A 24929-nucleotide genomic window follows, 5' to 3' on the forward strand; every position below is an offset into this window, starting at 1 on the left:
AACAACATTAGGATCTTATTGCTGGCGAACTGTCATTTGAAGAAGGCAGAACTTTCTGTCAACAATATATATATTGTAGACCTACAAGAGGAAAAGTTCCAATAAGATAAATGCAGCAAAGCAGATGTCTGGGTGCAGCAGAGATGCTAGGGGACCTCTGTGCAGTCCCCTTCTTTCCCTCAGTGAAGAGTACTGACATCTGTACTAAAAATCAATACTCCAGCCACTGGCCATGGCTGATAAGAAAAACTAAAACCAGGTCAGTTTTCCATTCTGGGGATTTGGAATTGAGCCTCTGAGATCTGAGATGCTTGTTACAGACTCTGTTAGTGCTCAAACTCATAGGCAATGTCAAGTTCAAGGACTGATTCACAGCAAGCTTGTTAGCAAATGAAAGAATGAGGCAGTTATGTCTAGAGCAAAAGTCCAAGCACCCCAGATAGGAAACTGGAGAAACAGCAGTCTTGCTCTTTGTGTCTTCCAGATTCCTAGTGCCTCACTCTAGGCCCTGTGAGGTCCTGCATCCCGACTTGACCTGGACCTGTTGGATAGTCTCTCTTACCTTTATAATAAATATCTTCGTCTCCTCTCTTCAACCTAAATTGAGTGGATTTTTATTCCTTGCAAGTAAATGATCTCTTGCATCAGATTCTCCAAAAAGCACTTGATGACCATGTGTCTTTCCTCTGTTCCAAACACCAGGGAAAACCCCGGCCCCGGAGCAATCCACCTGTCTGCTTTCCCCAAACATATCAGAGTGGCTGAATCCTGCTCAAGAAAAGCCCATAGTGATTAGAGGGTGCATCACAACTTCATGGTCACCAACTCCACGTGCTCAGCAGTGGTGGGAAAGCCTCCTGTGCTTCTCCAGTCAATCTTCCCACTTCCCCTTGTCATCCTGCAGCTGTCAACCCATCTCACCAGTCCCTTCCATAGCGGCCTTCCTGAAAGGGCTGTCTATGTACTTCCTATCCTCCACTGAACATGGCTTTCACTCCTAATACACTGCTGAACATGCTCTGGTGGGGGTCACCTTCAACCTGCTTGTCACCAAAGACAAAGGATAATGTTCAGTCCTTATCTAGCCTCTCAGCAGCATTCAATGCTACTGACCTAGACTTGCACCTTAAAAAACTAAATATCCAAAAGTGCTCCAGGGTGGCATACCCAGCTAGTTTTACTTCTACATCTCTGATTGCTCCTTCTCTGTCAACTCTTACTCTGTGCATACCTTAAATGTTGATGCTCCTAGGCTTCTAGGCTCCTATCTTTTCTTTTTAGTACACTGAATTCCTGTGGGATCTTGTTTACCTTCATGGCTTGATGTATCAAGATTGGTTTCTCTAGTCTAGGTTCTCTTTGCAGTGTCTGTGTATGTCCAACTGCTATGAGAGACATTTTCCACTTGGACTCCTTTCTCCTCTCATGCAACACACCCCAAACCAAATCCACCACACTCCATCTACTCCTCTCCTCTGCCCGGAGTCCCATTCAGCATCCATCTCCTTTTCCAAACTAGTAATCCAAGCATTATCTTTGACTCTACTTTCTCCCTCACTCACCACATCTAAGCAATTATGAAGTTCTTTTTTTTTTTCATGAGTATCTTCAGAATCTGTTCACTTTCTCTATTCCCATTACTCCTTTATAGGTTTAGGTCACCCACTGTCACTTCTTATCTGGGTTACTGCAGCAGTCTTCTAACCTACGTCCCTGGCTCCAGTATTATTCTCAAATGCAAAATTGATATTATTTCCCCAATTTGCATGGCTCCCAGTGATCTCAGAATAAAGTCTAAACACCTTGCAGGATCAATTTTCTGCTTCACTTCTCTGGCCCTATTTATTACCACTCTCTTCTCTTTGGCTGTACTTAGCACTTTCACTCATGTAGCTGCCTATTTCAGGAACACTCTTTAAGCTGCCCTTCAAATGGCAAACTCATACCCATCTTCATGTCTCTCTAATACTTGACTTTAGAAAATTCTCCAACCCCCAAAGTCTGAGTTGACTATCCCTGCCACCTGCTCCACCAGTGCCCTGGCCTTCCCCCACCTCAGCAGCCACGTGGCCTTTCCATTCTTCACCCCACTGGACCCTACAGTGGCAGTGATGACAACCATACAGTTTACGGTTGTCTCCCCAGTGCCCTGCACAGGGTGGCACCCCTAAAGAGCTGTAAAAGGAGCATGTCCTGATTTATTACAGGAAAACTAAAGTAAGGCAGATGAGAAGACAACAATTATATATACAGACAGTGACACCACACAACCAATTGGATGGGAATAACTAGCACATAGTTTAGAAAGAGGGACAGTGTCTGGGTCTATTACTTAGGACCAAAGGTCTTTGTCATCACTTCAGAAAAACTGAAGGGTCAAGCTGGGAACGACGTACTACTTTGCCTAACAGAATCTTTTTTGTCATATACCTCACTGAAAATTTAAAACTCAAATTTCATTTGTGCTAATGCAGTCATACTTTACTGAATCTCTCACTCAGAAATTAAGTAATTGCAAATTTATGTACTCTAAAATTTGGGAGTAGTAATTGAGCTAAGACTGCGGGAGGAGAAAGTAAGCAAATTTAACTTCTTTCAGAGATTAGCTTTTTTTCCATTTTTATTTAAACAACTTTCTAGAACTCCCAATTTCTTTCATTAATGCTTAAAGGTATTTTACCTAATTATATATGCATGCATACTCATGTATATATTATGTATGTATGTGTAATTAAGGAAAAAACACATAATATACATTAATAAACATAATGTTTAACACTGAACACAATGTTACTGTTTCCAAACTAACTGAACATGGGTTTACTTTCTCTCCTGCTCCCCACCCTCACCCAACCACTTCCTTCTTGGGCCAAGGAGTGATTCTGATGGAAGTTCAAGTTCTTTAGTCAAGGGTGTAAGATCATCAATGATGCTAGAGGGCAGAGGGGAAGCCGCTTGGGGTCAGTGCAGTGGGAGAAGGGTAGGTGCAGGGGCCAGACAGACCCAGATTGAGGTCCCAGGTGAGGTACACAGGAGCTGTGTGACCCTGGGCAATTTGCTTGACCCTTCTGGGCTTCAATTTTCTATGTGTAAAATGGGTACAATAAGACCTAATTCACAGTGTTGTTTGAGAATTAAATGACATTACAAATGTCAAGTGTTAGCATAGGGCCTAACAGAGAGGAAACACCCAATAAATGGTATGCTGTCATTACTTCATTACTGGAATACTCTTCTCTACTGGAATTTTAAGAGGAAATAAAAAACAAAATGCATGCCAAAATGAGATTTAAAAATCTGGTCTTTGGCCATATTAATCATAGATTGAGCTATACAGAAAAATGGTTAAAGAGACAATCTCAGAACAAGAAAGAAAGACTGACTCACTCTATTGGGAGAAAGAAGGGAGTATGTTTTAGAGGCTAGCTGAGAAGCTGTACTTTTAATTTATTGCTGCATCTATTTGAAACCTAGGGAAAAAGAGGACCCAGTAATTTGAACAAAACAAGTCTCTAATCTAATGTTTAATGTACACTGCTAGTAATAACCAGAACCAAAATGAAGCTACTGATGGTAATAATTTAATCAGAATTTGATGAAAGGACTAAGGTTAATACCACAAACAATGTATACTATAAAGAATAAAGCACTTAAAATTATCAGTTATTGTTTTTATTATTATTTATGAAACAAAATATGCCCACGAAATAATAGCTTAGATTAAAAAACTCAGGAATAAAATTCTTTTAAGTCATAAGGCAAAATTCTGTTTAAAAAAGAAATATCCAATTTCTAATTGGGGACTTGTTGTACATCAACAGAAAGCTCTGGAGTCTGCTATATACAGACCTCTTTTATGGCCACTGTAGTGCTCCGTGGCCCCTGGGATCTGTGCAGACAGAGCACTCAAGAGTAAAGGACAGGCACAGTAATCTCACCTTGAGGTGAAGGGCAAACCTTTACTCCCTGCCAGTTTGGTTTACCACCTTCAAATCAGCTCTTTAAAGTGCAGTCTGCAACATCCCTGGGTTTTGGAAAACACTAGCAATATGCAGGTGATGCATGAGATTTCAAATCAATCAAAGGTACTACTTCCTGAGGTAGCTTTTGAGCAGTTTCACTGAGAGCCAAAGGCCTGCAAATAAGCTAAGCAGCCATTAAGTGGAAGCTTTCTCCTTCAGGGGTTCCGGAACACAGCAGGGACTGGCGGGCAGGACAAGGGAAAAAGGATCTGTCCAAACATCAGCAGTAATATTTGGAATCCACCTCGAAAGGTTCCAGGACTGTGCTCAGTCCCCGCTGATAACCAGTCAATTCTCGACTGTTAGTGTGACCAGTAATCTGGCATGTGTAATAGATGGATACAGTCCCCCTTCTGCGGCTTACCGCTCTGAGAGAAAACACACAGGGATGAGGATGATTAACACTCTGGGTGAAAAGCATCAGAAAAAAGAGAGCTAAAACTAATACCTAATTACCTTTGGAATATTCGGTTTTAAAATTCTTACCCTGTATTACCACACAAAGTAAAGTTAGATTCCATATGTGGAGCGTTTTCATTTCTCAGGAACACATACATTCAGAGTGGTTTTTAAAATGAGGACTCTTTAACTGGCTAACTCGGACCAATACCTGGTAAGATAGTTTGCCAAATTTTTTGATAAACCCCAAAGAAGCCCTTTCTAAATGCATCAATTCTAGTGCCTTCCCCTTAGGAAAGCCTAGAGTGTAATTCTCCAGTTCACAGGTGGGTGGAGAACTACAACCACAGAAGTAAATATTCTGAAACCCAGATTTACAGCATATTCTAATGGGACTATTTAGAGGGGCACTGAGAAAGACATACGGGAACTGCGCCTCCCTCCCTCCCCTCTTCCCTACCGCAGGCAACCGTTTTTAAACTGTGGTTTAAAACAGTTTATCATACTATGCTATGCCTTGGAACAGAGCTCCTCTCTAAATTTATAAAATTATAATCATATCTGTTTGCAATCAATTTTAGAAACATTTGATAAAGCATGGAAAAAAAGAGAAATATCCTTTGGTTTAATTTTTCTGATCACCAATAGTAAGAAGATTTAAAATTCTAAGATTGAAAAATATAGACTTGGGGGCGGGGAGGAGACTAAAAAAAAAGTGGCAGAAAAAAAGGAGAATAAAAAGCAGCTTATATTTTTAGGTTGAATCGTAAGAACTTAAATGTCATCTCTTATGTTAGGACTAAATTCAGCCAGAGTGTTCTTCAGAAAGTCTTTAAGAGTATAATGTTCCAATAAGAGGAAGTAAACTTCCAGACCATTAGCTAGAGTTCTGTTTCCAAACCTACTCCTCCAGGCATAAACTACAAAGTTAATAAAGAACAGATTAAAACCAACCAAGAACAAATTATTAATTCAGTTTTCCATTTCAGTCTTCCATTCTTGCTCTAAAGGCAGTAGGAACCTCTGCTGCCAATGCAGTTAAAGCTGCAGCAGCTCTGATCATCAACCATCTATCACAAAGTGGATAGATACAGCCTAAATGAAAGCACCATGTGTCTAATTATTGAGCTAAATTTATACACGGAGCTATCTCCTAATGAGACATGTTCAGCTTTTCACTTACAAAATATTTTCCTCTATGCCTTAAAGTATTTCTCCAGATTTCATTCTTCTCCCCAGCTACCTGTCCAAACTCCCCAATCTGAGTCTATGTGACAACAGACCAGGAAGCCAGAGGTGACTGGATACAGGAACCTATTCCTTTCAACACCCTCTTATGGTTCTCCTAAGAATGAGCATCACCTTTGTGGGATACCAACTGAAACATGGAAAAAGAACACTTATTTTGCCACAGGAAGCAGGAATTTTTGGCAAGAACAATAAAGGAGGGAGGCAACAGTTGAAAATATGAGTTAATTGTCAATATAGTAATATCACAGCTTTAACTTCCTTTTCTTCCCTGGAAAATGACTTCTGAATGAAGTTTACTATTCTAAAAAAGAGTTTCTTGATAAAATTCAAGCTTGTTACTCCAATCAATGCCTTGTTACTGATAAATACCATTTACTGAGTAGTGTTATGTGCCAGGCATTGTGCTGTTTTAATCCTTCTAACAACCCTGCAAAAGAGAATTGTGAGCTCCATTTCACAGATGTGGGAAGGGAGGCTCAGAAGGGTTTCTATTCTGCCATATTGCCTTGTAAAGAATTTTAGAAATATATTTTTAAATTGTTTCTCATCTTTGGTTATATTTAAGATAAATTACTTTCCACTATCAAATTCCGGGCATGGCAGAAAGTGGCTTCTACACTTTCAGGGGGTCTAAACCTAGGTGGAATATAACGTATTTGCCCATGAAATGAGTGACACACAGGCCGAGGGAGGAGAACATAATAAATGATGTGGGTCTTTGGAGAGCAGGAGAGGTCAGCAGAGGTTGTGAATGTGAGAGAAGCTTTCATGGAACACATGGAGTTTAAGCAAGCACGGGGAGCAATTTGAGGGAACTGAAGTGAACAAGGCAAACCTAACTTGGGTGTGTTTTGGAGACAGTAACTATGTAAGTTTACTTAACACACAGAACCCTTCCTGGTAAGTAATGGGAAAGTGGACTCAAGGAGCAAACTTGAGGTTTGTAGAAGGCTACGAATGTCGGGCTAACGAACTGGGGCTTCCTTCTAGAGCAAAGGTTTCAAACCACCATCACCAGCAGTATCAGCATCACTTGGGAAGATGTTAAAAGTGCAAATTCTTGGGCCCCACCCAGACCTACTGAATCAGAAACTCTGGGGATGGAGTCCAGCAACCTTTGTTTTAACAAACACTCCAGGTGATTCTGAAGTACACATACTAAGGTTGGAGAATCACTGCTTTAAACCAAAATCTCTGAATCGGGCAACATGAGAGCCATGATTACTAGTCTAACAGTGACCTGCAGAATGGATGGAAAAGGGATGATTTACATTTCATAAAATTTATAAAAGCCCTGTCATGCAATTATTACTCTGGGGCAGAACTTTTCAGGAAACCCAGTATTAAACTGGGATGTAGAAGGCCAACGTCCTTTCTGTTTCTCAAAAGATCACACCCTCTTACAAAGAAAATTATTAAACACTAATTTCTCTAATACAAGAACAGTCTCCCTATGACTTTTCACCTCAGTGTAGTACTGTAAGCAATTCTGTCTCTCAAAAAGAAAAATTCAGCTGGGAAAGCAAGAAAAAAGATCCCACATGAAACATTAGCTGCATCATGTATAAAATTGAGATATGAAAAAAATGACAGCTCTTATTAAACATAATTCCCAACTCAAGATAATAAAACAGTTGGGAACTATGCTTAATAAGAGATCAAAGAGGAATGCACCTAATTTAAAAATCAGAAACCCAAAAAACAGAATGCTAGGTGTGAATATAAAGCTAATCGGTTTTTTAAATTAAACAACAGAATTTTATACTCAAGTAAGTTTTGACCTTCAAAACAAACTTACAAGTTTCTACATTTATTTTAGTGCAATTACGTTTACTAAAGACTTTTCTAAGCTACTTTCACAGCCAGTTTAGAAGCTTTTAAGAATGAATAGTTTTTCATTTTAGAAATCATTCTGAAAAACGAATTTAAAACTGGAAATGATATTCCCCACATTCATTACTCTCTTTACTCACTAGGTTTGGTTTAGGATGACTCTGTAGTGCTGTTAAAAAAAAAAAAAATCGCCCCTCTCCTCCCCCCGTCCCCAAAGAATGATGGCTTGCAAACGATGAAATCATGTTAGAGAAAAGACTACAAAGATGAACAGACACTACTTTTGGAATATGTGATTATTTAAAAGGGGCTTACAAGAAACCTGATTAAATCTTCCAGGAATGCTTGTTTTTAAAAAAATCATATTCATTCAACAGATATTGACTGCGCCCTGCCCTGAGTAAGGAGGGCGCAGGTGGGCTCACCTTGTGGGATGAGCTAGCCAAAGCTCTTGCTCTCAGCATGACAGGTGTGGAACGGATGCCTGACCACGAAGAGCCAATGTCACAGAAAGCCTGTGCTCTTGGACTCCGAGAAAACAGAAGTGCTTCTAAGCCTCACAACTGCTTTATCTTATTACTGAGAGAACACAGGATAAATCATCATTTTTATTCAACCCAACTGCTAAAGTAGCTTTCAATGGTAGTTAATAAATCATCTTCATTTTTAATATCCCTTGAATTCTTTTTTTTTACACTATTGAGTTCATTATGCTTTCTAAATTATGTAGCCCCTAGGAGGATTAAACACTGAAGACTAACCAAAGTGGCTTAATATGAGTTAATGTATACCATATTAAATAGATGCCAATTAAGAAATAGTCTTTTTTTAGTACAAAAAGTTCCTTTTACACCTCTTAATAAGAATGTCGTATAAAATTGCTGACTCGGGCTAATAACTCAAATCACAAAATGGACTGGACAAGCATTTCTAATTATGAGATGAAACCTGTAGTTGACTACTTACGTTAACGCTGCTACTTGACTATGAAAATAACCGGTCTCAGAGAAGAGCATACTAAATATTCTAAAATCACTATCACCTCAAACCACGATTTATATAAATAATATAGTCCATTTATGTCGATCGTTATTCATGTTAACGTAGTCTCAAAGCCAAATTTAAATAGTTCTGGCATTTGGCAGACTTTTATGAACTAACCAAGGTCAGAATATAAATACATTTTGAAATGTGCAGCTCTTCATTATCTTAAAAAGCATGACTAAAACTTTATTTGAGGAAGTTAGCCAAAAAAAAGGCCCAAAGTTTGTTAACAAATCATGCTTTCCTTTTAGTCTAAAATAAAATGAATACAATGCCTTAAACAGACAATAAGGCACAAGTATTCTGCTTAAAACTCGAAGCTTCTAATTTACAAAAGGTTAGTCTTCCTCTTCAAACATGAGAACGTATTTTGCTGTGAAATCTTATGAATGTTTTTCTTTTGGTTCATTTTTCTTCTTTAAGAATCCAGCTTTATAACACTTGCCATTTTCTAGCATCATTAAAATCACATCTGAAATTCTATTTGGACTATTTCTGATCTTCAACTATGACCCTGAAATATTAGGAAATCGTTGTGATGCATTCTGAAAAAGAAATACCCCTCCTTCCTTCCCTAGATTTACAGAGAGGCCAAGACATCCTCAAATATTTGATGCAAAAAACCCAACCACAATTTAACAAGGTAGACAATGACCGATGGGGCAGGCTGGTCTCAGCTGGGGGAAAGTGGCCGTTCCAAGGTGCTTCCCAATGCAGGGAAGGGCTTCTATCAATAATGAAACTTCTTATCCTAGCTATCCAATCTGGGAAGAAGCAACCCTGGGAAGAAGCAAATTTTGTTGCCACCAGCTTATTCTAAAATAGTTTTATAAAAATCTTATCACCTTTCAGGATTCCGGCTCTCTCAGGGGCCCATGCCCCTAGGATCAGCTTCCTAGATCTACCCCCTTTGATGCCCCAACTCCTTAGGCCTTCACGCTCTGTTCTCTTCCTAATCCTGCTTCTTTAAAAACTTCCCTGTTCTATAACTCACAATGAGGAAACATAACTAATCAACCAACACAGCTGAAAATATTAAATGTTGATCAAGGACAGGCAAATTAAAAATATAAGATACCAAAAAATAATGATAATAATGCAAAATTCCATTTCATCATCTATGAAATTCACAAAGCTTCAGTCACCACATTCATTATATTACAGGTGGGAGTACAAATTGTTTTTGGAAAGTAATCCCTCAAATTGTCCTATCATCCTCAATGTTCATATTCTTTGACCTATTCATTTCCTTTTAGCAATTCAAGGGGAAATCCTACTATGGGGGTAGTACCAGTGAAAGGTGAGATGGAAACATTATGGACAAAGGAGTTTATCTCAGTATCTTTAACCAAAACAAAAACCTGGAATAACCTAAATGTCCAAGTACAAGGCAATGGTTAAATAAATCATAATGTTTCTATTTGATATATTGTGCTGTCATGAAATAACACATTAAAAGAAACATGTTGTATATATCCTCTGGTTGTATATATCCTCTGGAAAAAATAAACTGATATGTTGGGGTAGAAAGTGTTGACAGTACTTGGGATTGAGTGATAGAATTGTAGGGTTTTTTTCTTTTCTACTCCTGTATACTCTCAAAATTTTCTTTCCTAAGCAGGCATTGGTTTATGATGAAATAACACAGCAAAAGATAACTGCTTCTTCTGTAAACCTGTTCTCTCCCTTCTTAAGGCAAATTTCGAAGTATACTAATTTCTGCTGAGCAACTTAAGTTACACACAGTCAATTCTCATTATTCACAGCAGTTATGTTCTATACAGTGGATGCAAAAACTGAATTAGCAAATACTGAATCACTGCTCCAACAGGAGGCTAAGGTCGCACAAGCTTCTGGTCACAACACTTTCACCAACCAATCAATATGCAAGCTTATTTTATATGTGTTTCTACTTAAAGACACCTGACTTGATATATATTGTTGATTCATCACCACTGAACTTACAGCCCACAGCACTTCATTCATGCCTGATTGAAAAATCTAACACATATTTTGTCCGTAAGGCACATCACAGCCTTCATGCACTTCAGAGCACTACACAGCACTTCAGTGCTACACTGAGTGGACATTTTAAATAGTAAAATCACCAAGAGAAAGCACAAAGATACAAAAGACCTGGCTCTAAACATACTGTGCAAAGGACACCTGTTCACAGCATGAGAGCTGAAAGAAGACAGGGCATCACCTTGTTTGATGTCAGCTGAGAATGTGCATGCAGGTAACTCAAATTTTCTACCATTTCACGCATGTCCACAAATGACCATTAAAGCACCACAAGTATTGATTTTGTGGTTACAAAAACATTTTAGTGAGTAGGCGAATTCTCAAATACAGAATTTGCAAATGATGAGTATCCACAGCACTTTCAACAGCAGCCTTTAGGAAGCAACACCTCAAGAAAGGCAGGCATTGATGGTGACATTTCAGGCAACTGGGAATGAGATTTTGAAACCGGGCACACACATCAGACTGTCCTAATCAAATCACAGCTCTGTCCTTAGGCCTCATGCTCTGACAGGGCTACAAGGGGGAAACACGCCCTTTAGCAGCTCCAGCATTTACTCTTGGCAAAGAACTGGGATCAGACAATCATTCTCCAAACATCAATGGAAAGAAGCTGGATATGACCATGCCCAGTCTGGGCCTGAGATTCTCTTACTTCTTAGAAGAATCAAGCCCTCAGGGCACCTTGAGAAGACCTTTGAATGAGGAAGGATCTGGCAAAAAAGGGAAACTCCAGCAGTAGTTCCTGATCTTGGATGGCCTGTATTCATTCCTAAACCGAGGACCATCCACAGGTCAGTGCCCTTAATGATTGGCACACCCTTTCCCATGAACTCCCCCTGAACACCCAGCCCAGGCCAACAGGCTTTCCCACCAGCGCTGTGAAGATGACTGTTTTGGTCTGTGGCTTGCTGTATTATTAAATCATCCCTGCAGAGTTCAGCATCTTTCGTGAGGCTTTCATCCCCTTATTTCCAGGCCCTCACTAATACCGAGTCTCTCACACGAAGCACCCCATACTAGACACCGGGAACAGGACAATCTTATTGGACACCCCCCTTATAAACACATAAAAAAGTATAAGTGCAAGTTAATAGAACACGGGTGGAGAGTCTATGTAATGAAAATACAGCGAGCAAGAGTGATCAGAAAGGAGCAAAGCAAATAACTACCAGGGCCTCTGATAAGCTCAGGAGCCAGGGAGACACATGGACTGACAGCACAGTGAAAGTGAGGGAGGAATTCTAGCCAAGAGTCAAACAAACACAAAGGATACGTGCTTTTTAATTTTAATCATCTCAGTTCCGAATAATCAGTGTGATTCCCAGGCCTATTAAGGTACCTAAGCCACTGCCAGGGTATTCATGACAGAGAGGAGGCCCAGACTTTGAAACCTCTTAAATCTTAATCTCATTTGGTTTTCTTTCAAGTGCTTAATGGTCACAGAAGTCTTTATCAGGACCCCTGGGGGTGGGGCCTTGCTGCTGCATTCTTCAGAGCAAAGGAATGAGCCAGTATTGCTTTCTCGGGCGGGCAGTACCTTACCAAGCCAGAGTGTCCCCTTTCCCTTGGGGAGGATCTCAGCGTCCTCTCCCCGCCAGCCATTCAGACTGAGGGGGACGGAGGGCCGGGCCAGCCAATCTCCAAGGCCCAGGTTCTTATTAGAGACAAGACGGGACACTGGGGGCAGGAGAGGCAGTGCCTAGCCCAGACCTCACTGCACTAGACTCCCAGGACGTCCCGCTCACTGGGCCTTCCTCCTCACAGGCAAAATAAGAACTGGACTGCAGGATCTCTGAAGGCCTTCTGGCCCTGAAACCCTAATAAATCGAAATTCAGTTTGAAACTCTCAAAGTGGCGAAAATCTCTGAACTACAAAATTTCAAGTGAATTATGTGAACTCTGACTATGAGGCGATATAATGAGCTCTGATTATAGAATTTATCATAATGGAACAATTTTTTACCAAGTCTAAAATAACCTTTTTTTCTCACTTTTTGGAAACATTTCCCCACAGAGAAAACAGCTTAAAATTCACTTTACTCAATTTCTTTCTTTCTCTTTCAATCTATGTTAGGGAACAGTTTCAATGCTTAAGGAGGTAACTCAAGAACTGTGATTTCCATGAGAAGATAGTACTTCAGGAATAAGCACATTTAACTGTGAGAAAGAGGCAAACCAATTCTTTAACACGTATTTTGAAGTATAGAAGCTGAGGGAGTATATGCAGTAGTACAAAATTTTAAAGACACCTACCTAAGGTTTTTTGGAATTTGACAGTTATAGGAGAAAATCAGACTTGAGTATTAGCACAATAAAATCATAGCTATGTAGAATGATCATCCTGATGAAATAAAATTAATTTTATTTACACACACTCCATATCCAACAAACATACATCTTACCCCTGCTCACATCCCCCCTTAACTTCTAACCTACTTTCTGTTCCTATGAGTTTGCTATACCTAGATATTTTATACAAGTAAATTCATATAGTATTTGTCTTTATGTAGGTTGCTTAATTCACTCAGCATGGCTCATCTGCGTTACAGCACGTCTCAGAATTTCATTCCTCCTTAATAGCTGAATAATATTCCAGTATATGTACATTTTGTTTCTCTGTTTATTGCTGATGGACACATGGGTTGTTTCCACCTCATATTGTGAATAAGGCTGCTATAAACATTGATATACAAGTAACTGTTTGAGGTCCTGCTGTCACTTTCTTTGAGTATATATGTAAAGATAGAAATGGGCGGTGCAACGGTGGAGGCAGTGAAACAGCAGCTCAGTGGCAGAATTCTCACCTGCCATGCTGGAGACCTGGGTTCTATTCCCAGAGCCTGCCCATGCCAGGCAAAAAAAGAGGAATTGCTAGGCCATTCCTCTTTTTAGAACCATATGAACCATAGAACCATATGATGATTCTATATTCAACTTTCTGAAGAACAGCCATATTGCTTTCCACAGTGGCTACACTATTGTACATTAAAAAATGTAGCCCTTTAAGCACCCAAACTTTCAACTATTTTTGACAACCTTTTGAAACTTCATTACCCACTTCCCTGATTTATTGAACACTACGTGGAACAATGTGATCTTGGCTTGATGGCTTTAGGGAGTGATTAATAACAGTAATAATAGCAAGTAGCACTTATTTAGCACTCTAACATGTCAGATACAATTCTAAGTGCACCATGTGGGTTACTCACTTCAGCCTTGTGATTCAACTTAGTGGGTACTATTAATATTCTCATTTTACAAATGAGGGGACTGACGCTCTGAGAGACTGAGTAACTTGCTTAACGTCACAAAGTTAGTAACTGGTGGAGCTCCAATTTGGACCCAGGTAACCTGACTTCAAAAACCTGCCCTTCTAACCACCACACTCCTATAAATGTATGGAGTGGGGACAGAATTTCCAGGGCCTCTTATAACCAATGGCTCACAGATGAGTGTGCTTTTTAATGTATGTCTGCTTCTTAAATATTAGTCTTTCAGGTTAGCTGACAATTCTGCTGTTATCTAGTGTCACGCCAGAAAAGCATGAGCTTTTATAGTTTGAAAGAGCTTCTCCAGATTGTCACACTCCTCCTTGCTGGGTCTCCCCTACTACTTGTATATACATTAATTCTCTCTTTTCCTTTTTTCCTCTCCTCACATCCCTTTTTTAAGAATTTTCCAATGAATGAGTACAAATGCCTCTGCTTCTTGCAGAGATATTCATAAAGAAGAAAAGATGTCATTGCAAAGAGTCCCTGAGTGGCTTAAAGAAAAACAGGTCTTCTAAATCATGCCACTAGAAAGATTTTAGAAACTTATTACAGTTCATTCAAACTTAACATGAGGTCAAATTTAATTCTCGCCTACCATGCTGGAGACCCAGGTTCGATTTCCGGCCCATGCACTTCCCAAACAAACAAGCAAACAAACCAATGAAAAACAAAACCAAACAAAAATTCAACAAATGGTGCTGCAATAAGGGGATACTCACATGGAAAAACAATGAAATGTGACCCCTGCCATACAGCATACAAAAGAAAAAAAAAACAAACTTAATATGAGGTCAAATTTATAATACTGCAGAATTCAATGTGTTTTATTTATACTCATTCTACATTAGGGTCAGCAAATAATGAACGTGGACAGTGGATTTATACACTTGACTGGGGTTTTATTTAGGAGTCAGGCAGCGCGGAGGGAGTGTGGGTCAGAACTTTAGGGTCAAGACTTCTGTTCTCAACCCAACTTCTGCCACTAATGGGTGATCTGATTCCTACTACAGTTTCCACGTCTCAGTTGCTGTATTCTACAACGAATAAACTGAGCTATCTCTAAAGTCTCGATCAGTTACGAAGGTTTATGACTTAGACCGCACATTTAGTTTTAAAAAATCAGAGCTTTCAAGTTATCATATTCATGGTATTTTGTTGGTAACAGAAAAAATAATTTACAGAGTTTGCTGTAAAGGACGGTTAAACAGACTGAGGGGTGAGCTAGAGGTAGCTCAATTACTGAACACTAAGCAAGGCACCAGCTCAGGAAAAAGTCAGGAATTAGTTTCCCCAAAGAAGAAAACTTTTCTTTAAACTATCAAACATAAGTTTCTCCTTGACCACTTCCATCCACTTAGGGGTGAGGCTCTTCTGTCAATCATCTCACCTTATCTCTGGAGCCCACAAGGCAGCTGCTCCTATTTTGACCAATGGAACATCTCTGACATTCATACGCATATTCATGATTTTGAAGGTTATAAAGAAGTTAAGGGGCCACAGCTGCTCTACCGGGTTATGGTCAAAAAGCAGGCTCCTGGGTAACCCTGACCTACTGGTGCTTATGAAACCCTCATTGTTCATACAGAGTTCCCCTCTGTCCTTGCTTTCAACTTTCTTTAATGGAGAATGCGCTACCGTAGCTTATGAATTAGCTCAAATATAGATGTTCTCCAATGAATCTCAACAAATTCAGAGCTCACCCAAATGCATTTTCTATAGATGTGAAATACATAGGATCAATTTCTCAAGATGGTTTAGTTTATTAGCTTACCTGACAAGTTCAGAAGTCTGGCTCAAAAAGCATTTTTTTTTTTTACTCCTTTTCACACTCTAGCTAGATATTTAGTTCTATACACAGTTATTTTATACGAATCTCAGTTGCCTGATAAAAGGAAGACATAATTCTTCTCTTGGAGGAAGCAATGCTAGCTTACAGAAAATTAAGCTGAATATAACCAACTATCCATTCAACAATCTTTTCCTACTTTCACGTATTAAAGTTCAAAAGTCAGCATCTACTCCAGTATTTACACTGGTGAAATCTTAATTTATTCATCTTTTTGGCAAAGAGAAAAGCCTTTACAAATATTCCAGAACCTACCCTGTTCTGGGGAAAGTCTCTGTAATGGCATAAAATAAATTATATTTGCTTAATCATGAGTTTCTCTTTTGAGCCACCACCCCAGCAGACCCTGCCCTGGGTATAGCCACAATTAAAGAAGGTGGCACCTCCTTATGGTTCGCGATCAGAAACATCCCTAGCTTCTTTGAATAGCCCCTGCCTCCCTCTCCAAAGGGCCCCTTGCTGCTTCTGCCCTTTCATGCCACATATTTACTATCAGGGCTTGGATGATAAGCTGCCCTCAGCTTCTCCAAATGTAAAGCCCTTCTCCTCCCTTTGGGGTCACAATAAAGGCAAGAGTCTGTCACCCACATGTGCTTCTTGCCCCACCCCACCCCACCCTGATATATATATCCAAACCTTCGCGGGATCCTATTCCAGGTAAGCCCAACAGGTCGCTCCACATGCCTCATTTTCCCCTCTTCCCATCCTGAGCCTTTGATCTAGCAAAGCTGTCATTTCATACATTCTTGGCTGGCTGGCTCTTGGTGTTTATACCTCATCACCCAAAGAACTTTCACAAAACACACAAACCAGTCCTATGACCCAGGGATTTTGCAATTGCTTGTGCTCAGTATGGAGCGTGATCAAGGACAGGGTGAGCAGCACAACAGGCAGGCAATCCAAAGGTGCCAAGCCTCCTTCTGTGTCAGGTCTTCAATGTGTAGCTTTAGTGCTTTCTAAAATACTACTTTTTACACCAGAACTACCTGTACATACAAATCGGAAAGTAAAATTTCAACATACAGTGTTTTGTTTTAATCTGGCAGAGTATCGCCATTTCTGCTCTTTTCCAAAAAGGGTAACTTTCAAGTTATCATAAATTAGAGACTTAAGAATAACCAAAGACATAAAAATATACTTTAACCACAAGCCATCAATATTAACATTTTCTTTGAAATTTATGATTATATAAATAGGACTTGAATAAAAAAAATAATGAAGTCTTGTTTGAGAAACCAAATGAAGAATTTCACCCTACACAGCTGACTAGTCGTAAAGCTTGACCTGATAAAGATGCCAAGGTGGCTGCCGGCCTGTGCACGTCCATTTAGGTTGGTGGGGATTCCAGTCTGAGCAGACAGGAATCTCCTCTGACGACTTAACCTTCTTCAGCCCGCAGCACTCAGGCACCACTCCCTGTAACTCCAGGAAACCGGGAAGGGTGGAGAAGGGAGTTCATCCTCCAAAAAAGGGGTAGGGCCCTAATCTTAAAGGACAGTGTTAGCACCTTGCATTGGATTAAAAAAAAAAAAGTTTCCTGCCTTTCAAAAGGGATGGGGGAGGAGGGGAAATGGATTATTATCTTTTTAAAATTCCATGGTGCTGTTTTAATTTCTGTGCTTTGTTATCCTAACACTATTTTTTTTTAATGATGGACAATTTGAGTACAATTCATAAAAGGTCAAACTCAGGAAATTAAATATGTACTATGGATTATACATTTAAGAAAAATTCCATGGTTAGGTTTATTTATACAGCTCCTATTTGACAGGGGTAAGGTGGTGGAATGGGGGGGGGTGGGGAGGTGGGTTTTACTTTCAATTTGAAATTTTACATCAAAGTTTTACCATCCATCAAATGAGTGCAGAAAAGCATTTAAGTAACACCTTTTTAGTTTTGCATGGGCAGGCACTGTGAATCAAACCTGGGTCTCTGGCATGGCAGGGGAGAACTCTCCACTGAGCCACCGTGGCCCGCCCTTAAGTAACATCTTTTTGTGAAGGGTACTAGGCAATGCCCTCTTTGAAATTAACAGACTGTCTCCCCTAAGAGACAAATTAGTTAAAAACTTTACCCCAGTTTCAGGAACACAATTACGCTGGCAAGAGAAAATAGCATTGGCTGCCTTTAAACTAAATTTACAAAATAAGAATTTGATTCAGAAATTAGAGTCCAAACTCACAACATGTTAGACTTGCCTACAACTTCTAAATTTTATCTATAAAAATACAGGCACATTTAGGGCGGGCCATGGTGGCTCAGCAGGCAGACTTCTTGCCTGCCACGACAGAGACCCAGGTTCGATTCCCAGTGCCTGCCCATGCAGAAAAAAAACACAAACATTTATATATATATATATACACACAGGCACTTTCAGGTATAATAAAGAACTTAAGTGTATAAAAAGAACTAGAAAATATAGGACCATTAAAACAAAGCCATGGCAAAGAGTCACTGGTCCATAGCAGTGCCTGAAACAGAATCTAGAGATGGAAAGCTAAAGCCTCATTCCCTCTTCATAATGGGAACCACTCTTGCCTCACTTTAAAACCAAACACTCACAGCATGGTTTTAGTGACCTTTTTGGTTGTTGTTTTATTCACAAAGGGATACATCTGTGTGAACTGATGTGATGGAAAATCATAATCCATTTCTTCCCGTTAGCTTTGTCTAAATGCTGAAGTTAATTATGCTGACTCTTTTGGGTTCTTATAGGAACACGGAATTTTAAAGAACACATTTAGTTCCACCACTGTGTCCAAGACTGGGCAGTTTCAAAACATCTAGGTACTAACAAGTTAGCAATACACTTACTTTGCATGGTTAATTACGACCTTTTGGCCAGAAAAACAGATAACATGGATTCAATAGGAACAAATATACACACTGTTAATAGTCTTGAATTGACTGACACTGTCCTGTCCCTTGCTCTGCTCTAAAAACACTTTTAATCACTACTGGTCATCTTTAGTAATTACAATATTTCCTTGGACAGCACAATTGTGATCTGCATTAACCGGCAACTCATGAGTCTAGAGGCGCAAAACGTGTGAATTGCACAGCTTCAAATTTAAGGGGGAGCAAAGCAGATACAGATCATTTGGGGTTAATTTACCTATGGTTTTTGGTTGGATATTTCTAGGGGGGTTGGGAGAAAAGGATGGGAGAGGGTGGCTGATGAGAGGTAGGGTTTTTTTCTCTACCTTTCTGGTTTAGCTCCTGACAGAATTTTATGGAAAAGGGGAACTGCTAGAAACAAACTGGCAGGGGAGTTGAAAATATTTTATTCTCCCATATCAGGGAGAGTTCCGTGTCTGAGGAAGGTCTCAGGGAAGGAGAAGGGCTGACAGACTGAAAGGGAGCTATATGCACAGAAGACATGAAGGCATTTTGCCTGGGATAAATTGAAAGGGGCCCAAATCCACTTTGACTTGCTCAGTTACTGCTTAACCGAATTCATTCTTAAAGTCCAAATTCTATGACACATGAGCTGCCTTCATTCTGCAGCCATTCAAGCTAAACACCTCAAAATTCTGTTTACCCTCAACCTTCATCTCCTCTGAAAACCGAGAATCAGAAAGCTGCCTTTCCTGATTTCCTATCCAATGTCAAAACACAAAAGTTACTTTTAACAGAGAAAAAAAATGTACTACCATTCATGATGTGCTTGAGAATAGTGAATGAAGATATGGGATGAAATGCTTTTAACATGGTTCCTAGGGCTCCTGGATTCTGTGTAAAACTAAGGTAGGCAGAGTTTCACACAGGAGAGGAGCTGTGGATGGAGGCATGTCCATGGGGGGCTGGTGACAGTGGACCAGAGGATGTCTGCACTTTAAGTTCTAACTTGGTCACTACCTGCTTCTGGGGCCCTGGGGAAATCCCTCCAACTCTCTTCTTTAAACTAACAGCCTGAAATCATTTTGAAGTTCCCCTTCAAGTTTAAGCTAGCCATGAAACTAATCGTATTACAAGTTCTATGAAAATGACCTGAAAGAATTTACAAAAGACTTATCAAAGTCCGTGTTTGTCTAAGATTTAGTGTCATCGCTGGGCAGCTGCAGAGGCAAACCTGTTGCATCACATGGATCACCCTGGTTTTGACTGTACCAGGAGGACAAGGGGCAGAAGATGGCTCCTAAAAATTTAATCTTTAAGTAAAAAATAGTATGCCCCCCAAGGATGGGAAGTTCTCCAGTTCCACCTTTATAGTCTGTAAGCCCTCCCAGGACGCCGCCTGGCTGGGGTATGTATGCTGGATCCTGCCATCAGAGCCTGTCTATCAAGCGTGATGGAGGCTTGGAGTTTCCACTCAACCTTCATCTCCAAGGCACGTTCCAGCCTCACCAGGGGACAGTTTGGTAGGTCTCCTGTTTGCCGCTGTTCTCACGGCCGATTAACCGTGCAGCAGCCAGGGAAGGAGGGCTGCACATCGCCTACTTGTGTATTTAATACCCATCTCGCAGGCTAATGTTCCTCGGAGCATACAAATTAAAGCGACGGGGATTCAACCTGAGATCCTAACTGGCTACACTCACCACGATACTGAAAAAAAGGAGAACGAAAGAGCCTCTGACACTGCACCTGATGGAAGGGGCACCTCCATCTATCTCTCCCCCTACACTGCAAACTGCAGTCCGAAGAGTTTTAGAGAGGTTTGCCATTGCTCCCTGGAAAACCCAGCCCGTCAGAAGGGATTTTTGGCACGGCGCACTCACCTCTTTGATCTTTGCTCTCTTCTCGCGGACCGCGGCGTCTGCGGGCTCCCCACCCACCACGCCGATGGGGGGCACGAAGTCCACCCGGGGCAGCCCCCTGAACGCCTCCTTGTCGCGCAGCTGGTCCTGGGCCACCTTCTCCTTCTCCAGGAGGATGTCTCTCTGGATCTCCTCGGGCAGCTTCTGCAGGGTGTCCTTGGCTTCCCGGAGAGCCCGCTCGTGGTTTTCGCGGATCCTGGCCAAGTTGCCCTCTAGGGCGTCCGCCGGGTCTCCGGGCGCGTCCTCCTCGCGGCGCCGGGCTCGCCCGTCGGCTGCGTCCTCAGCGCGCGCCCCGGGCCCGGGCTTGTGGTCTGCGGCCGGTTGCAGGGCGGGGCTGGAGTGGAACAGGACCCCGCTGAGCAGCTTGGAGGAGTCCGGCAGGAAGAAGATCGCCCCGAAGCAGAGCGTGATGAAGGCGCTGAACACCAGCAGCAGCACGAACTTCTCCGTCAGGCGGAAGGCGGCGGGGCCCGACCCCTTCCTGCCACCGCCGCCGCCGAGCCCCCCGCCCAGGCCGCCGCCCGCGGGGCTGCTGAAGAGCGGTAACAGGCCCCCCACGGGCATCGCTCCCGCCGCCGCGGCCGCCGGGCCGCCCGCTGTCCAATGGCCCGGCGCCGCGCCGCTCAGCAGCCAAACTTCGCCGCCGCCCGGCGTCAGCGGCTGCGGGGCTGGGTCCTGCGCATCCAGGCCGCCCACACCGCACGGCCCCGCGGCAGCTCTGCTCTGGGGGCACAACTCTCCGGCGGGGCTTTCCTCCGGCGCGCCTCCAGCTGCCAGCTAACACGCGCGACCGACCGCTGGCTGCAGCCCCTGCCGGGAGAAAACAACACACGTAGTAATCACGATGATGATGATGATGATGATAAAGTTTGCCGCGGGTATCCGCCCTCCGAGCGCCCGGGGAACCACCGGGACAGCTCCCCCCGCGCAGGGTCCGGAGTCCAGCGCCGGGCACCGCCCTCCAAGCCCACTCTTAGGACTTGGGATGAAGTTTTCGGGGGCGGGGTGCCTCGGGCACACCTGGGGCAGGGCCGCGTGGGGACGCCTCCGGGAGCGGACAGCGCAGCTCTGGGCTGGAGGGGCGCAGCTGGGCTGGGACGCCGCGGAGGGGGGAGATCGTCAACTTCGCCCGCTCCCCATCTCCGCGCGGGGACTAGGCTGTCTGCTCCTCCCGGGCTGAGGCCGAGCGTGCAGCCCCGGCGGCGCTCAAGCGGGCGGGCGAGTCCCAGCGAGACGGCGCACTGTGCCGTCCGCCTCGGCCCCGCGAGCGCTACTGCCACTGCCGGTCTCCCGGCGGTCGGAAACGAGGGCGGCGACGCACCCGGAGAGTGACGGCGCGGCCGGGCCAATCAGATGCCGTCCAGGGACCCGCGGGGGTGGCGCCGAGGCGGGGAGGGGGCCGCGCGGGGCGGGGAGTTTACGGGAAGCGCAGCCTCGCCGGGGCCCGGCCGGGGGCGGGGAGGCCGCGGGTCGCGGCGGCTCGAGGCGAGCTGGAGCGCCGCGAGGCAGGGCGGTGGGACCTGCGGCAGGGGTCCGGGGCGGCGAGGCGGCTGCCGGGGCTCGGGGTCTGGGAGTTTAACCCGCGCCGACCTCGGGCCCGAGTCCCGGGGGGTGGGTGGTCCTCGCGCTGCCCAGGGGGCGCCGGGGCTGACGCGCGACCTCGCTGCTGCCTCCTCGGACCCGCACCCGGCCGCCCCGAGGGGCTCGCGGGGTTGTCACCGGGCACGGTTTTTGCGAAGCGCGTCTTTCTCCAAGCTGCTTGTGACCCAAGCCAGGGGTTTCCCCCAGCCCTCGGTAGCAGGTACACCAAAAGTCCTCCGTTAGCGGAGCCGGGATCCTTACAGCTTTTGAACTCTCTGCCCTGACAGCCATTCATATCTGGAGAGACTTGGGGCTTTGAGGTCGCTTAGGACTTTTCCTATCCACCCTTCTCTCCCTTCCAGAAAAAGGGTTTGTACCTCCCCCGCCGCACACACGCGCGCGCGCGCGCGCACACACTTCCAAAATTCATTTACCTCATACAAGTTGGTCAAATTTTCCATTCAAAGGAAAGAGTTTTATCCTGCCGCAGCTTCAAGCAATAAGCTGAACAGTGTTGAAATTAAATCTTGGACTTGACTACTTCCAGTGAAGTGAGGACTCAGGCCAATGGAGACTGTTTGCAAGACAGTATTATTTTCCAAAATGTGCTTGTAATTCCCTTGTTGCTCCGCAAATAAAGTGTTATCACAGGGAAAAAAGTTGACTGTCATCACTTCTGAAAACTGGTGTAGCTGCCTATCCTATCCTCACCCTTTTCTGGAAACGTGAATTTAGACTTTGTTTCTGTTTTTGTCTTAAAGGCAGCAGCTGGTACCTTCCAGGAAGTGCCCCCAATACAGTTGTTTTTCAGGTGTTACACAGACTTTATGAGGCAAAAACCTAAATCAGAAACCCTCTCACAGTTTTAATTTAACTTATTAATTTTAACCATCATTATTTTATTTTGTTTTCTGCAAATTGAGTCATACATTGAAAGTTTCTATTAATGCGATATTATTGTTTGATAAAGTCCACTTTATGGTTTAGTTATTTCAATACTTGCTATGAAATTCTATGCCCAGAAGAGTGCAGCATACCCAAGCAGGGTAATAAAGTTTAGAAGTACTGAAAAATAAAACAAAATGATTTTTTAATGATGAAAAGGTAATTTTTGTTTCAAACTACATTTATAAGGTGTGAACTGGCTGAAAAGTTTGAATCACTGAAATAATGTCTGTTTCCAAAAGCGTCCTAAAAATTGAATTATCTCATGGATACACACTCATGAACATATCCATAGATATATATGGTTTAGGGTTAAGTACCCTAAAAGCCAATCTCTTTATGAGAACCTTTTTTTTTTTTAATCCTTTATTTTAGCAATTTTTTTTTTTACATTTTATTCACATTTATTTTTCACTTTGAATGTGCTCACAGAAAATTAGAACACTTTAAGCAGGCGTTCAATAGTAATTTTGTAAGCAAAGTTAGTTTTCATCTCTAAGCCAAACTGGTCAAAGGTTCTCCAGCATTTACAAAACATAATAGACAAGATGCTACACAAAACTATTGCATCTGAAGGATTTTTCCCCCCTTATTCTCAAAGATAACTGGAAAAGAAAGCATTGCCTGCTGTAATCAAAAACATACCCCAGTATAAACAGAACCATTCCACTTATCACAGCTTGATTGAGATTAAAATCTGTGCCTGAAAGGTCCAAGATGACTGCAGTTTTATAAAAATGGGCAAGGTGGAAAGTTCAAGTTTTGTGTGCTTCTGCACATCAAAGTTTGTTTCCATGCCATAGTCACAGTTAAAAACACCTTGCTAGTAACACGTAATTACACTTTATTAAGGTCATAAACCATTAATAAATAATAAAGCCTACAGAACTTGTAGTTCTACTTAATCACTGACTGGTACAGCTAACATGAGACAAGTGAAAAGTTCTGATGGCTTAAATGAACTCCTTAAAACTAGGATTTTTTTAAAAAAATCTGGGTATTGGTGTTCTTCCCCCCCACCCTGCCTGCACTTTCCTTCTTAGTTGAGACTTGCAGTGTTGTAAACCTGCCTCACAAAATATGTCATCATCACTTTTCTTAAAAAAAAAAAAAAAAAAAGACTAAGCCTTTAGACCATCGTTTCTAGTGGTACATCATCTTGGCAATTTTATGTACCACTTAAATTTCCCCATTGTGGCCCCTATCACTTCATTCGATATCCCTTTTGAACCTACCCATCTCCACGTGTGGGCATGTCCATAGATTGACAAAGAAAGTTTACGTTTTTTAATAATGATGCAAAGTATGCAAAAACAATATTGATGCAAATTATAAAAAAATAAAATAAAAGAGAATAAGGCAGAGGAAGGCTTTCGACTCTCCCGGACCTTTCGGAATGGTGATAACAGAAGGATTTGAGATGGGATCTGTGGGAAAGGGGTGAAAAAAAAAAAAAAGACCACAAAATGTCCTGCTGAAAAAAAAAGGTCAAATAAAAAAAGACATCTTCAAAATCAATCCCTGGTTGTAGACAGGTTCTCCCAAACCAGTATCTGGCACCACTCCAACAAAGAAATGTAGGGGCAGAAAAAGTTCTTCAATTATTTTAAAAACTTGTGCCCTCTTACTCTGCTGCCTCTGTGGGGGAGCTCCTGGACTGGAACCAGGCTGGGCCTCCCGCGAGGGGTCTGAGCTGGTTGAAGATGCTCTGGCAGCCAGACTCCTAGCAGTTGGGTTTTAAAAATGGGTTTATTTCCTATAGCCACAGAAATATTTCAAAACTTTAATTTAAAAAATATTAATAATTCCAGGAAAACAATGAAATCCATTTTTAAGTGCATGGTTTAAATGGTGATGAAGATACAAAATTATAAATCCCCAAAATATTTCAGACACTCTTTAATATTGGTATCTAAACCAATGTGGGCATTTAATACCACTGCTTGTACTA

The 24929-nt window shown here is 42.3% G+C and overlaps 1 protein-coding gene across 1 annotated transcript in view; it reads right to left on the bottom strand.

The window, feature by feature from the left end:
- The window catches only part of MAN1A1 (mannosidase alpha class 1A member 1), a 195564-nt gene extending 174509 nt beyond the window's left edge, over nucleotides 1–21055 (bottom strand). The window contains exon 1 of the mRNA XM_077162774.1: nucleotides 20414–21055. Coding sequence (XP_077018889.1) covers nucleotides 20414–21016 — 603 coding nt within the window. The 5' untranslated portion in view covers nucleotides 21017–21055. The remainder of the gene's footprint in view (nucleotides 1–20413) is intronic.
- Between the last annotated feature and the right edge of the window lie 3874 nt (nucleotides 21056–24929).

This window comes from Tamandua tetradactyla, chromosome 5, assembly GCF_023851605.1.
Source record: "Tamandua tetradactyla isolate mTamTet1 chromosome 5, mTamTet1.pri, whole genome shotgun sequence".
NCBI classification, from domain to species: domain Eukaryota; kingdom Metazoa; phylum Chordata; class Mammalia; order Pilosa; family Myrmecophagidae; genus Tamandua; species Tamandua tetradactyla.